The sequence below is a fragment of the Colossoma macropomum genome, unplaced genomic scaffold, assembly GCF_904425465.1.
Source record: "Colossoma macropomum unplaced genomic scaffold, Colossoma_macropomum, whole genome shotgun sequence".
In the NCBI taxonomy this organism is placed as follows: Eukaryota; Metazoa; Chordata; class Actinopteri; order Characiformes; family Serrasalmidae; genus Colossoma; species Colossoma macropomum.
In genome coordinates, this window is record NW_023494810.1 from 4143604 (window position 1) to 4159955 (window position 16352).

General features: G+C 40.8%; 1 protein-coding gene across 1 annotated transcript; it reads right to left on the minus strand.

The window, feature by feature from the left end:
- Positions 1-934: 934 nt before the first annotated feature.
- Positions 935-15764, minus strand: klhdc8a (kelch domain containing 8A). Its single transcript, XM_036559600.1, has 6 exons — positions 15514-15764; positions 8117-8548; positions 6871-7035; positions 6428-6646; positions 3388-3489; positions 935-1531 (listed from the first exon to the last, which is right to left on the minus strand). Exons 2-6 carry the CDS (start codon positions 8490-8492, stop codon positions 1329-1331), a joined length of 1065 nt encoding a protein of 354 aa, XP_036415493.1. The 5' UTR covers positions 8493-8548; positions 15514-15764; the 3' UTR covers positions 935-1328.
- Positions 15765-16352: the final 588 nt, after the last annotated feature.

Genomic DNA, 16352 nt, shown 5'->3' on the forward strand with positions numbered 1-16352 from the left:
CTGTAATTCCCATGACATTTCATTTTATTGAACGATTACTGATGCTTAGGAAAAGTGAGTTTCTTATTTTGCTGAGTTGTTCTTATGTGAGTTGAGTGCGTTGATGTGAACCTTTCCTTGCAGAAGCTTATCATAGTATAGCAGTCATTTAAAATAGCTTATTTTCAGTACAAACTGTGCCTCTTCTTTCTGCACGAACAACAAATAAATCCACCTTTTTCAGACCATAGATACTTCTCATAACCATATAAATTATTACACAATAACTTAATATAAATTACTTGGCATTTCCCCTAGACATACTGTGTGCAATGCATGAATTCAACTGAATATATATATCTGATAAGATGACAAGAAAACTCTGAAACAGTCAGATATTCATATCCTAAGGAGCGAATGCACAATTCATCACAATACGTCTTGCACGAACTGCAGGCACAAAAAACAGCTGACACAAGGAGTAACACGATTAGGCTACCGCAACTGTGTACCTGTTCTGGCTATAAACCTCACTTTGTGAGAAAAACACCAAAATGCCACTTTGCAGAAAGAATACTCGAGACTAACCGAGAGATTCAAGAGCAACCTGACAATATTTTGTGAATAGCTACAAAAATACCCTGCAAATGTCTCTTAAGACACAGAATCCACTTAGAAATGTTGTGAGGTATAGACCGATCAGGCATAACATAATGACCACCTCCTTGTTTCTACGCACCCTGTCCACTCAGACCAGCGCAACACACACTAACACACCACTTCGGTGTTACTGCATTGCTGAGAATGATCCACCACCCAAATAGTACCTGCTCTGTGAGGGTCCATGAGGGTCCTGACCACTGGAGAACAGGGTAAAAGGGGGCTAACAAAGCATGCAGAGAAACAGATGGACTACAGTCTGTAACTGTAGAACTACAAAGTGCACCTATATAGTAAGTGGAGTTGATAAAATGGACAATGAGCGTAGAAACAAGCAGGTGGTCGTAATGTTATGCCTGATGGGTGTACGTACACCTCTTCTAAAATCGCTCATGCTTTTACTTTGTCTACATCTACAGTATTTGTTAAGCTCCTACATGGTAAGACTTCAGGAGTGGATTGTCTTTGCTATATGTTTGTGTTGTAAAGCGCGACGATGAGAGCTAACATTTGGCACAAAAAACACTGTCCAAAGAAGACTTTGTGCTTTTTTTGTTTAACAGGTAGAACAGAAGCCTATTGGACGATGGCATTATCTTCCTATTAACAAGAGTAGCATCTCTAACACTCTAAAAGAGGTGAGTTTAACTCATTGAAGGCAACTTTTCTTAGGCTACAGACATGCATGGCTAAAGAATCTCCTCCTCCTTCACGTAAAGAATCTCATGGGCCGAGCTTGGGATTTGATTGACACCTCCAACCACCAATAGGCGGTCACGGATCACAATGGTGGAGGCGGAACAGCGGGGAGTCGCCATCGGGGCCAGGTTCTCCCACTTCCTCTTTTCAGGATGGAAGGCCTCAACGGTGTCCAGGACTGAGGGCTGATGACCTATAAGAGCAGACAGGTAAAAGATTATATAGGTATAATAGTATAGTATAGTTTATTGTTCAAAAGTCAAAAACCACCTTTCCTTTATTTCATTTCCAGGCAAAATGGGCTTTAAGCACAACATGCTCATTTTTCAGCGTCTTTTTTAGCCCTTGTGTGGTGTTGGGGTCTCTGGGACTCATTTTCAACATTTATCTGAAGAGAAAATGATGTGATTTATTATTATTTCAACCTCAGATTCTTGGTCTTTGCTCATTTTCTGTGAAGAACATATAAAATAACCCATTTTCAGTGTCTTCACTCTGTTCACCCCCCACACATTTATATTACACATGTGGTGTTGGGTGAACCTGCGGGGAATAAAAGTGTGGAGGTGCTGTGGCCTTCACTCTGTTCTCCTCCTACATGGCCTGCTGTTAGTGTGTTTGTGTGTGTGTATGTGAGGATGGACAACATGGACAGGCTGCTGACTGGCTACAGCTGCTAAAGGAGAACCCTATGCTGGACACTTGTGATATTTTAAACATCTGGTATTTTTACATAAATTGTTGTGGCTGCATTGATTTAAACAACAATAATGTGGTGGGTCCACCAGACCACTGAGTAACAAACACATCAACACCACACAAGCGTTAACAGAAAATTATATGGAGGCCTCAACAACTAAATATAACATAATGTTTAGTACTTAGTTTGTCTACCATTTGACTATTACAGCTTCCATTCTTTTTTAGGAGACTGCATTTTTCCACACTGCCAAAGTTCAGTTTATGAAGTTGGTTGTATTTTCTGCTTCACAATCCAAGGTAATTCCAAACACATTCAGTGATGTTGAGGTCTGGACTCTGGGGTGGTCAGTCCATTGTTTTGAGAACAACTGCAGCTTATATGTTTGATTTGCAAATGTTCTTCTTCTTTGTCTATTTCTTTTTCTCGATAACAGCTTCTTGACAGCTTCACATCCTTTCAGACCCATTACGTTAGGATGTCCTCTCAGCAAAGAAGGACATCCTGTGGATTTGTTTCAGATCTGAAGCAAGAGTAGAGCTTTACTTTGTTATCTCTTTAAGATGAAAGCTTTTCTGATGGTGAGTTTTGGTGGTTTACCAGGTCTTGCAGAGTCCCATTTTCTCTATATCTTTAAATCATTCTTTTGAACTCCAGTTTTGGAAACTCGTGTTTTTTCATTTTTTGCAAGTGGATTATCTTATATCCAATCTCCTTAGAAATAGCTCCTGAAAAATGAATATTTTAAAAATATTTAATGGCCATTTTGACTGGAAATAAAATAAATGATATTTCCCACAAAAACAGTGTAGTAGAGTGGATGATTATGGCAAACATAACACTGCAACCTCTTCAGTACACAATACGTATCATGATATTTTATTTTGCTAAGTGGGGCAGACACACTGCACCAACGGTGGAATTCATCAATATAATAAAAATGTAAAAATAAATAATTGGTAAAAAGTGTCCTAACAGGCGAACGTTCAGTTGGCTTATTTTGATGGTGTAAAACAATATGCCATTACAGCAGGGGTAGGGAACTGAGGAATCCAGCACAGCTTGATGATTTCTCTGTTCTAGCACACATGCTAAACCTGGTAATTAGCTGATAAGTTAAATCAGGTGTGCTTGAGTTGGAAAATGACCAAACTGGCCCTCCAGGAGTTCCCCACGCTTGGTTTACAGGCTCTCAACAGTTGGTCCAAATTTCTGTTTTTTTAAAAGCATGCAATTAGCCAGTGTTCTGGAACTACTGATGATACCTTGAAATAGAAAAAAAATGGTGACATAAATTTACTGCAGTATTGCTATATTGCCTACTAAAAGTCTTTGGAAGCATGACATACCCAGTCCTCCAGCCACAACCATCCTCCCTCGTACTATGGCTGCTGCAAAGTCTGCTCGTTTGGTTTTCATGGACACAGTGTCTTCAGACCTCATCCATGATCCTGCAGAAAAGATTACAATGTCTCTTTACTCTAAAAACATAACTTTATTAAATATAAGCCTACCTTTCCTTTTGGCAATAAAAAAAAATAACAGATCTGATTAATAAAAACTGTCCAAAATATGTTGTAGGATATGTGTTGTGAATAAAAATATGCGTCTTTGGATCACAGACAAGACTCCTGTCTGGGAGGCGTCTGAAAATTAGAGTCTGTTTACTTCTCGATTAGAGCTGACAGAATGGATTCCATTTGCGGGGAGCGCTAATAGCTTAGCTGATGCCCACAATAATGACTATAAAGACAATTTTGCAGAAAAGCACTGAGTCAGAACACTTTAATTGCATTGAGGAGGAAGAGCTGAGCTCCTCTGCCCTCTGCGTGTCACAGATGTAGAACATTAATTTGGCATATTATTTACACTTCCCATTCTATTTGACTGCCAAAAAGCAGCCCTGCAAGCCAAAAGCCAATGAAACAGCTACAGAGCAGTGATGATTGCTTGAAAGATGCCAGAGCCCGAAGCCATTTGGGTCCGCTTTTTAGGCTTCTTAGTCTATAATGCCGTAACAACTTTTTTGCTGCATCCTGGCATACCGCAGCTGTAGTAGAGCAATCCCAGCCCTAATGATTTCCCCAAGCCTGTTGTTCATCTGAAGAGTGCTAAAGCCAATCTTTGCTCTTCAGGATGGTAACTTGACTGTAGCCAGTGTTCCCTTTTTGCTTTTTGAGTAAATTAATCAGTTTGGCTTGGTTGGTTGCGTCTCGGCTGCGGTGCCTGACTTGACAGAAAGGAGGAGCGTGGCAACTTTGGATGCAATATTGATCGTAGGTCTTGGCAAGCTGGACTCACTATGTGGTTGGCCAATATCCTGTGGCTTTTGTTTTGCGAGGCGGTAATGGCATACTTAATTCCTGTAAAATCAACCCAATAACCAGATGTACATTACAAACTGCTGGAGAAACTGTATTACATTGCTTGCTCAATACTGCACAGCACTATCTGCTAATACATCGCACTGCTCTATTCGCCCACAGCTTAATTAGTAGATATATGGTATTAAAATGGGCTTTGTAATAAAGAACACATCCATCTTGCTTACAGAGTGTGATTTTCCTGAGATCCTACTATCTCCACGCCAGGCTGCGTGAAGACGGCTGAACAGATGGACTCGATCGGGATGAGCTAAAAAGAGCTACAGCTCTGTGAATAAGGGATAGCAATCTGGTTCTGAATAGCATTGCTGAAACGCCCTCCTGCCGTCTCCGCAATGCAGACCCAGATAGTATCGGCTGGTTATATTAGATTGGGAGAGTTGTGCGAAGGGGGTTTTTATTGCCGCCGGCGGTTCCAGGCCGAGGGAAATTAGATATCAGGGTTTAATCTCCCAGACTCCCTCTGCGTGCGCCTCCAACACCTGTTGAGTGACACACGCTGTGGTAATGGAATAATTAAAAAAAGATAAATGATTTATTACTGTAGTGTGTGCAAAGAGCAGAAGGTTTGAAAATGACCCGCCCCCCCACCAAAGATAGTAGGTTTATTTTTTTTTTTTGCGATACCTTCAGGGCTTCGAAAAAAAAGGTTTATGTGCAATTTTCTTGCTTGGTGAGCCTGATTAGAAATGATCGTATTTGAACGGAAACGGTAGAGGAGAAAACCGAGAGGCAAGTACCTGCAGAGAAATCAATAACTCATTTCAGTAGGCCTTACATTTTGTCACACCTTGTTTCTTCCCATCATCTTTTTTTCTATTTTGAGTTAATCTGAATCGAAATTGAATAGAAAAGGGCAGAGTTATCTCTGAATGCTAATAAAGATGTGCAGTAGTTGTGCAGTCTCTCAGCCACGTGAATTATTAGATTTCTAGAGCTCTTCAAAAAGTTGAAGACAAGAGAAAAGCTAGTTGTTGGGGCTTAACGATACACGTTTTTGAATGATGGATACGTGTGAGGTCAAGTTTGATCCAATTTTTGGTATTTTTTGGGTTAAAATATTCTATAACACACATTGGTTTGACTTAGAAAAGAACACAATTTATTTAAAAACAAAAGACTGCAAAGACGTATGAAGTAAACACTTTACTAAAGGTAGCATTCATAAGTCTACATGACTCCTACATGCGCTCTTTATGACAACAGGCGTAAACCTACATAAACATTTATAAAGGCTTATTCCAACAAGCGCAAGTTGTGTTAAGGCTGCTTTTGTTATGACAACTTGTCTTTCTAAATGTCTATATGGATCATTTTACCGAATTGGTTCAAAGTCAGTGCTGAACCCACATTTAACCGACTTGGATTTAAACTAAAATCCTTTTGCTTTTTGCTTTGCTAATTAAGTTTAATGTATTCAAATTAATAATTGAACTCTGAAATGCAGGGGTGTGGCTAAAATAAAGCTCCGCCTATTAACTAACTCTGTTTTGGTAGTGACATGAAAAAGTGGGACAGCTTTTTTGGAATAAAGCTTTTTTTTTTTTTTGATTAAACTCATGATAAATCTACATCTTTCAACTTCACTTCAAAAGAAACCAAAAATATCTTAAAAAATCAAACAATAATAAAAAAAAAAAAATTATTTTTACAAGTTGAAATTTTTTGGGTCTCCCAATAAAAAGTACCCTATAAAAGATGATTTTGTAAATATCTTTTGTAAATATAATCTTTTTACATATCTAAGGTCTGAATACTCATTTGCTTTTTTAAATAGTTTTACTGTGTAAGTTATTCAGTAGAGTGTTCTGTATAGGTTTATGTCAGCTGCCATAAAAGGCAAATGTAGGTGTTGTGCAGCCTTATGAACGCTGCTCATGAGTAGTACTAAGTGTTTTCTGTCCTTTTTGATTATTGACATTGGAAGAACCCAAAGTGTGTTTATTTGACTTTTCAATACTGTATTAAAATCCTAACACCCTTTACTTGGTGTCCAGTATAATACCTTGGTTGGGGTCGAAGATGTTGACGTTCTTGGTGAACTTAGAGCTTTGATGGATCCCTCCTTGCCGAAGCCCTCCCAGCCAGCAGAGGCGTCCTGTGTTATCCCATAGCACCCCAGAGTAGGACCTCTTACAGGGCAGGCTGGGTAAAGAGGACCAGGTGCGGCTATCCATGTCAAAGACTTCAAAAGCTTTCACCGAACGCTTACATTGACGCCCACCTGGAGGGCAAGAGATTTTCAGTAAAATAGGCTGACAGGCAGAGAGGGATCCACACATACACACACACACACACACACACACACACACACACACACACACACAAGAGACATCCTTGAAATGCTCTGACAGGTGGAGAGAGACACACCAACTCACACACAACAGACAGTCTCTGAAACGCTCCGACAGTCATAACGCCACACATTCACACACACACTCCACCAACCTGCTACGTATATCTTGGATCCCTGAAGGCAAATGCTGGTATCGTAGCGGGGAGTGGGCATGGGGGGCAGAAGGGCCCAGACGTCCTTGCGAAGGTCGTACTGCTGCAGAATGCTTCTGGGCAGGAGGTCTGCTCCCATTCCCCCAACAGCGAAAGCTCTGCCATCTGATCAGACGCACACAGGGTATAAGGTTTTACCTTCTTCTGTCTAACAACCAAACTACAAAGCACAAAAGGGAGCCCAGTAGATCAATTATATCTGCTAATTTACTAAATTGGGCCATTTGGACCTTCAGTGATTAAAATCTGCCCTGAAGTTTTAATCAGACGCTTTCTGACACCTTATTTAAAGTATATACGACCTGTTACTTGAAGATATTACATTGCAGATGCTCTATTTGGCAAGTAGAATTATCACACTCTATCACTAGTCAAAGTGACATTTTTGACCAATTTATAGACAACAAAAATATCACAAATATTTAAGCCATTGACCCTTTGAAGCCACTGAAGCAGCGGTAATAACAAAAGCGTGTTGTTTTAATTATTTCTCACTCGCAGCTCATTGAAACAAGTAAAGAAAATCTGAAGAAAGTGCAGTTTTTGAACTTTTTTTTTTAACTAAAAATTAATTAATATTTGTGTTTGTTAAGATCTGTGTATGCAATTAAAACAATGAGATAGTTTATTATGATTTAAATATGATGAAGAGCTGCAGGATGGACTGCCCACCCCAGGGCCCAGACCTCAACATCACTGAATGTGCTTGGGGTTAATTGGATTGAGAGAAGCAGAAAATGCAACCGTTTTCTAAGACTGAATTTGGAGGTGTAGAAAAATATCCCTGTAGATTTCTTTGATAAACTGAAAGTGAGTGTCTAAAGAATGGAAGTTGTAATAAAAGCAAAATGTGGACAAACTAAATGCTGAAAAACTGGACTGATATTCTATTTATTTTTTAAGGCTTCTGCGTAATTTTCTGTTATACGTTTTCTGCTTATTGTCTGAAGCTGAAATAATGGCCACTTTGACTGGATATTCACTAAATGAAGGGTGGTCTCTGACTTTAGCTCTGCAATAATAACTCTTGATTTCTAAGGGTTAACTGGTTATCTATTTGTCCCTGCTGGATTCTAAGCTCAACCTGAACCTTCCCATTCTTGACTGTTTCAGGGAATTCAGTATTAGGCAAATTGCTTTCACACAGGCTTTACATCAGTGAACATACTAAGATTGCTTCAACAACCTTTAACAGTAATGGAGACTCCCATCAGCTCTTCCCTCAGTGAACACCTCTTCCTCCACTTGCCCTCCTCCGTGTTGTACACCTCCACGGCCTTCAGGGGGTGCTGGTCCTTTCCCACACCTCCTACCACCAGGAGCTGCTTGTTCAAGACTGCCACTGCAGCCCCTGCTCTGGCGGTCGGCATGGGGGGCAGGCTGACCCACTGGTCTATCTCTGGGGAGTAGAGCTCCAAATAGCTGGTGGGTCTTCCAGCAGCATCACAGCCCCCCAGCATGTACAACTGACCTCCCACCTCAGCCAGTGAGTGGTAGACACGCCCGCTGGAGAGGCGGGCCAGGCTCTGCCAGTGGAACTCATGGGCCGAGGGCACCGCCATTGCCCCGACCGATCACGGTGGCTTCTCAGCAGCGGGAAAGCGGCTTCGTCAGCGAGCTAAAGGGATGAGAAAGATGTCAGTAGGGCCAAGATTCATGTCCTGTATAGTGTTTGTCCCAAACTAGAGCTGCATGATATTGGGAAAAGTCTCGATTATGATATCTAAATTATGATATTTTAGGTTTTGTGATAAATGCAAAAAGCAAATTACACCTATTCCCAAATTATCACTCTTTCAATGAGAAGGGTGCATTTAAAGTAGGAGTAAAAACAACATTCTGGTTAACTTGATGTAACTATTTTATTTGTTGACCCTTTTGAAAATATATTGCTACGTAGCGCATCTGCTGTATAACGTGCAATATATTAAAATACATTTGGCAACCTTTTGTGACATAATTAAAGATTGGCCTACATTGTTTCAACAAAAATAATTATGTTTGTTGAATCACATGAATACCTTGATTCATCAAAGCAATCTCAGAGACACATCTGAAACATCTGAGGCTAGTCAGAATGCTAATAGCACACAATAAAGAAGTCTTGTGATCTGTTGTAACTTGCATTTTGCAGTTTCTGATATCAGCTGGGGCCTGACCAATATATTGGATGTTGGGATGTAAATTTTGACAAATTCTTACTATATAACTAACTGTTATTATTAATATTATTATTTGCCTAAGTTAACTGATGACTGGGGATAGCTTGAAGTTCATATGTATAGTTTAACCAACAATCAACATAAAGTTGGTAGTCTGCAGCTTTAAAGCTCTTTTAACTGCATAGGCTTAACATTAGCTAACAAACACATTTGTAGGCTATAGCTTAAGGCTACATTCAACTGAAGCAAAAAGAGTTGTGACTGTATCAGTACCATGTGGCTAAATATTCTAGCTGTGACAGTATTGCTACGTTTAGGATGGTGTGTTCTCTGCCATATCCTTTTATCAATGGCTCTGGAACTAACAGTTAAAATTAAGGAGTCAACTACATTTGGGCTGAAAGATCAATCGTTTTTATATCGAAATCACAATTTGAAAGAATGCAATTTTCAAATCGCAAGAGCTGCAATTTTTATTATAGTCTTACGGTCTATTATCAATAATGTTGATGCGATGCAAATTTTAAGTAGGGAAATTTTACCTGATAACATGCAGCTTGTGAACTACTGTGTGACATCACAACAACAAATAACTGGCCAGCTGGTGCACAGGGTTATCACTAAATTTGTCCCTCAGTTATAAACAATTGCAATTTGAATCGTAATCGCAATATTGGTCAGAAAAATCGCAATTAGTCGAAATTGTGAGAATAATATATTATACTATACAGAAAACTTGAACTAATTAGAATATTGGGCCTCACTGACCAATATCTTAATAAGTTCTTTCTTAAATTTGTTTGAGGAAGGTCCTAGAAAAAAGTCTAGTCAAGTTTTTAAACCGCAGAACTGTTCACACCTTTGTGCTTTTGAATGTGCATGGATTCTGTTTTTAGCTGAGAACAAAGCCCAAATAAAAAAAAAATATTTCTTAAAAAAATTTCTTCTTCAGAACGTTTGGTGAATGACGCCCAATAAGAGGTGATGAACAGAAACCGAAAACACCCCCACGACTACAATATATTATTTACAACTGACTTTTTTTTTATTTAACTGATTTGAAGTGTCATATCTGTCAGCATTTGTTTAACTAAAACTATCGGAGTATAAATTTTAAATCTAAAATATAAGTATATTAAATTTTATAGGGCAATATTATCAGTTATCAGAATGTTTGGCCCCCTAATATCGGTATCAGCCCTTAATGTTTCATGTTGGTTGGGTCCTAATATTTATATTGCAAAGGCCAGTATCTCAATAATGATTAACAAACAATGTATCATGCAGTCCTGGTTCAAACACATTCCAAGCATGCTTAGAAGTCTATGGGCAGGATTAGCAATTATTAGCCATTTAGTAATGTGCTGTTTAGTTAACTGTATCATTCACTATGGAATGTACTGAGTCCCTCATATCTCAGGACAAGTAGAAAAAATTCAATTTATTTTCTAGCAAATTGTCACTTAGAAGGTCTGTGCACATTCCTGACACATTTTAACAGATACAGACAAATCTCGTGGCATTAAAGGGATAAATCAATATCCTGCTAACTGTGACATAGACATGTCACTACAATAGACTTTATTCACTGCAAGCCTCAATGCGACTGAATCATTCCACCATTCAACCTACCTAGACTCTTGTTGGCCTCTTCAAATTATATTCAGGCAGAGGCACAGTATATATATTTACCAGCTATTTCCCATTCTTACTCGAGTGTAGAGGAAGTGACAGAGAGAGAGAGAGAGAGAGAGAGAGAGGGAGGGAGAGAGATAGTGAGAGAGAAATGGAGGAGAGCCCGGAACAGCATGGCTGTTGATGCAATCGATTTTGCACGGCTGTTCTGCTGTGGCCCTCTTCAGCTGTGTACACAATTAGCTTGAAGTAGGCTGTTGTACCACAGCTTAGCATCCATCAGTAACCAAGCAACCACCTTTTCCACCTCCCTCACATCTCCCTTATTCCCTTGCTTACACTAAGCAATGACTCCCTTGTTTTCCCCTTACAAGGACACCTACAAGAAGAGGCATCAAAGGAATACACTAATTCCACTGAGCCCTTCGCAAACCAGCGAACAGCGTCATGGATTTCTCATTACAGCGACGCCATTTCAGCAGAGACCCTCGCTCTGTTAGCATGACATGGCACCAGGCTTCGGCACTCATCAAAGTCAAACCTAATTAATATTGGATGGTGTGTTCGGCTCTGAACCTAGCCTACTGAGGCACCGAAGCAGCTTCGCGGGGCTTGGCTATGTGTAAACACATGAGGCAAACATCCATTCGTATATTCCCCCAACTGCAAAGTCTCGCGTCAGTCTTTGCCTTTTAGGCAGATGGCGGGTCCCAGAAGGGCTTCACCGAAAACTTGATTACCGAATAGACACGTTTGGCAGCCGTCTTTGCATTGTGAGCCATCTAATTGTACTGTAATAATGATTTGACTAGCTTATTACAGGTGGAGAGCTCTGGGCCTCTGGTGATTGAGTGAGAGAGTGTTAAGTACGTAGGGACTCCTGCAAGTGGCGAGCACTTAATCAAGCTCAATCATGCTGTAAATGAGGTGGGCTCTCTCTCTTTCCCTCTCTCTTTCATACTCTAAATCTCCCTGTCTCTTACTGCATGGCAGAAAGACTGCCATTTTCATTTTCCAACATGTAACGCCGCCCCAGGTCCAACGGCTGACAGGACACGAAGCTTTTAATCCGCTCTTAAACGAAAGTCATTTTGAATCCGGAGAAATAGACTCTCATCCAATTAGCCACTGATATTCTGTCAGACCTGTGAAAAATTCTGGTGATGCTTTCAAAGCCCTTCAAACAAGATTATCAACGAAGACTGAAATATATATATCGCGAACACCAAAGAAAGCGCAGTTGCTGAGGGTATTCTGAGATGCAAATGGACTTTCCGAGGCAGAGGCAGATGAGTACGCCGGTCCCCGTGGGTCTGGCCCTCTGCTTTTCTTAGCCACCCTTTGTGTTGAAGTCCCAGACATTCACCATGGACTCTAACTATCTCCCTGATCGTTTAAAGGCAAGCTGTCGTACGTTTCATCCACCAGGAGACAGCGACATAAAAGCAAGCTCAAGGAAAGGGACGTTTCTCCTGACTCCTTTTCTTTTCTCCTCCCTGAACTATGCAGAGGTGGGTTGCCATAGAAACAATGAGCAGGCCCCATTTTCTTTGGCGCGGAAGCCATGGCTAGTTTAGTTTTAATAATGGATTAACAAATAAATAAGGACCATTGTTTTTTCTTTTCCTTCGACCGGGGCAGGCGTTCTCTAGTTAACGAACCGGAATTGCTTTCTCCTGGCATGCCTCGCAAAGCACATTAATTGCAATCTGTAACCGATTTGCTTCGCCACTTCTCTCTCTCTCTCTTTCTTTTTTTTTAATTAACTGCTTGAACAGCTTGAGATCAACAGTAGGCCTATGAGCGCCCACGGAAGTCATTTACAATCAGCTCAGATCCCTCTCAAACTTTTAATTAGTTAGTTAGTCCTCCCCCCCCTTTCATAACTTAGACCTAACTTTGGGTCTAATTTCATCCTTTAACTGAGCTAATAGCTATATATATGATCCAATGGGCTTTAGTTGAACGCAGCAGTTAAAGTGCTTTTGTCGTCCCCTCCTCTGGGTCCGTGCTGCACGGTAGGCACTCATTTATTGACTTCCATTTAATTAGCCTCCCAGTACTCAAATACTGCTTACTCTCAAATCCACACGCACGCACTACTCAATCAGAGCACTGCAGTCAGGGGACAGAAGCAGTGGGTTTTATTGGTTTATCTCTGCAGCGTTTTTGTAGTTCTATGGAGTCTTCTTCAGCAGGCTGGTTTTCTCTGTACTCCATTTAGTGTCAATATGAGACGTCCATATTTCACAGTAAGGAGGGCTCCTATCTGTCTCGTACAACACTGGTACAGTCAGGCGTCCACTATTATAGTGCTGCCTGCTGATGTTGCATCAGACGAGGCACGGTCTGTTTAGACTGGACAGCACAACATTACCAATTCTCATATTCTGCTACTGGCAAGTTTTTTTTATTTTATAGGATTTATTCAACTGGGACAATGGCCATTTACTAACAGAAGAGTAAATGTGTCAGAGTTAGCCAAACTCTTTGCTTTCCTCTGCACTACTTCATCTGGACAGGTTGGGAAAACGCCTGACTCAACAATGTCTGTTCGACATTTACATTTTGGCTGTGGTTTTTTGCTTCCGCTCCATATTCCAGAGCTAAGCAGTAAGCAATGTTTTGATTAAGAGGACGCCATATTCACAGTGAGTTTGAAGTATTGATTCTTTTGCAGCAACACTTGCTGAAGCCTCATAATATTTGTAGCTCAGGTAAATACTTTAATGCACTCCAGAGGGATGAATAAGCACTCAGGTAAGTTGTTTAGCAGGGCAGCTGAACTCTGAGACCTACCCTTCTGGCTCCAGTGCCTCAGATGAGCAAACTGCATTTTCACTTTCTTAAATTATGTCATGACCCAATTTCACTCAAGATACTGACATCCCCTCCTTCCTTATTTGAAGCGTGGAGCGTTTTGACACCAAAGAGCAAAGGGGCTCTTTTTGCACTGTGTTGCTGGCTTGTTGTGCTGGGTCAGTGACAACTGTAGCAGAGCAGATCATTTCCATAGCAACCCTGAATTCAGTTCATGAGTGCATGATACTGAGCACACGGTGCCAGCGCCATCTTCAGCGATCCACATATACAAATGAGCCCACATGCATTTCATTACCACTGTTACCGTTCGCTTTCTTTTGATGTGCGGATGCGGCGGCCATTTTCCGCACTGTTATTCTACTGCTTTTTTGTTTTATAAGGATTGCGTGGGTGGGATATTAAATATTCACATGAACACCAGGCATAACACTGCATATGGGGGCGAGACCCCGGGGTGTCTGTTACCAAAACAAATGCAGCTTTTTGAACATTGGAGACAATTAGCCAGTTAGCATCGCTTGCACTAAAAGATGAGCTATGCGATAGGTTTAATTTGAAAAGAATGCCCTCCAAGCAGGATGAATTAGTATGCATGAGCTTGGTATTTTGGACTAATCAGATGTTTCGCAGAAAGTAGGCCTGCAACTTCTGTAACTTGATGTAGGTACTGTACTGGATCTCTGACACAGTCTAAAAAACATGAGCAAAACTTGCACCCATATATTAAGCCAAAGCAAATGTGCCAGTAAGAATCGCTGCATGATCAGCTCAGTCAAAATGTAGGTCACCAAAGAAGTTCTGCACTATTGATTCCTTACCTTTATCAAATTAATTGTCAGAATGGCTCCTGCGGAAGACCCTTGATCAGAGACCATGGCCTGGATTCAATTATCAAGGTTTTAAGATCCCATTTGAATATAAATGCCAAAGAATAATGGGACGGCGAGAAAGAGGATGGAATGAGTATTCAAGAAGAAGATTACAACTGGGAGCCAGGGATAAGTTTCTCTAAAGCGCCAACCCAAAGGCCTTACAACTAATTGCTATGGAAATGCCTTTGTACAAGAGGAATGAGTTTAAGGCCCATGGATCCTCAATCAGCAGAAACTGCTTTTCCCTGAGGTATTTCTAGAGACCAGTATGGTGGAAATCACTGAAGCTCAACTCTGAAACTTGGCAGGCTGTGACTGCACCAGACAGCTAACATTTGGAGCTGGTGGACGTATGCACAGTATAGCAATTTCAGTCTTGAAGACTACCGAGAAGCAAGAGATGATCGGTGATGTGGGACAGTGGACGAGATGCCCGAAAAGCATAATATTCCTTCTTTTAAATGCTCTGAGAGAATACAACGGTCTGCTTGCAAAGTAGGGTAACCTTTAACAGACATTTATCAGTTGTATTTCAATGACCCTGGCGTTATGACTGACAGCATAAAGAGGCATTGACCTTTCTGCTGGAATAATGCAGTCCACATCCTCTTCGCTGACATCATGGCCAAAAGTTTGACATGCTGCATCTGGCAGAGACTCTGAACTTGTTTGGGACGCAGCTAGCCTGCTGTTCCGGTCAGCAACTGCTGCATTTTATTAAACGGTTTAGAGCTTAGAGGGTTATATCAGGGTTGTATTAACTCCCAAGAGGAACTTTAAATAAACTAATTTAACGAAGACCACATTAACGTGTCATTTTACCTCAGATATACTGGCTAATCAAGGCTGGCTAACAGTTCACCATGAGGCGACCGTTAAAACGGTTAGAAACCTCCCCGTATTTAAATTTCAAAAACAAACAAGCATTTTAACGGCTCTCCAGAGCTTCCACACAGTTACTGCTGTACTCACTCCGGACACCGTCGGACTCTCCGGTAAGGGATAAAAAGAGCACTACGGACACATATTTAGCCGGATTTTATGCCCTCAAAACACGCTTGAACGTCTGAAAATGCTGGCTAATCACTTACTTTTCGTTCAGGGACCGTCTTCCCTCCGTTCTCCTCCTCAGGCGATTCCTCGTGGCTGTGTGGCGAAGAGTCCTCGCTTGTGAAGAGCTCCGAGAAGCAGGACACTCCCTTCTCCGGTCTGTGCTTTCTCTGTTTTGCTTTTGCTTTTTTTCCCCCTCTTATTGTCATTTGTACCCTCGGAAAGCGACCGAGGGACAGGAAACTGCTTCTCCACGAACGCACAGCCGTGCGAGTCTCATGTCGTTCGCTCCTTTTCCGCCTCATATGGGTCACATTTTGAAATATTCATCCTCAGCCTTTTCGTCACGGCCGTCACTCAGGCATACAAGGGGGTCACATTCGTCTCTGATAGTAGCGTAGCCGTCACTTTTTTAGGCTCTAAACGCCATTTTTTATATTAAGGCTTTAATAAAGTAGAAAACAGGCTACTGCTATGAATTTTCACTCCTTTTTTACAGTTCTGCTGCACTTATGGAAAAGTCAGACATCAACATATAGCATATAACAACATATAACTACTGTAAGTGCCCATACTGAAATCTGATATACGGCAGTTGGTTTTAAATATATGACATATATTAGCATATATCCTTTATATCCAACTTATATTTGTCACATATGGACATAATATGTCAACTTATTTGAAACTGGCCATTTTCAAATATGGGACATATATTTCAGCCGTAAATCAATATATCGTCGCTGTCCAAATTAAAACAAGTATCTCCAAAGTAGTAAGTTTACAGGGGAGGGCATAGTTGTTTTTTACTTTCAATGGAAGTTCATGTAAAAAGGTTTTATTCCAAGTGTTTCTGGAGCATTTCTATTGGTCCATTCAT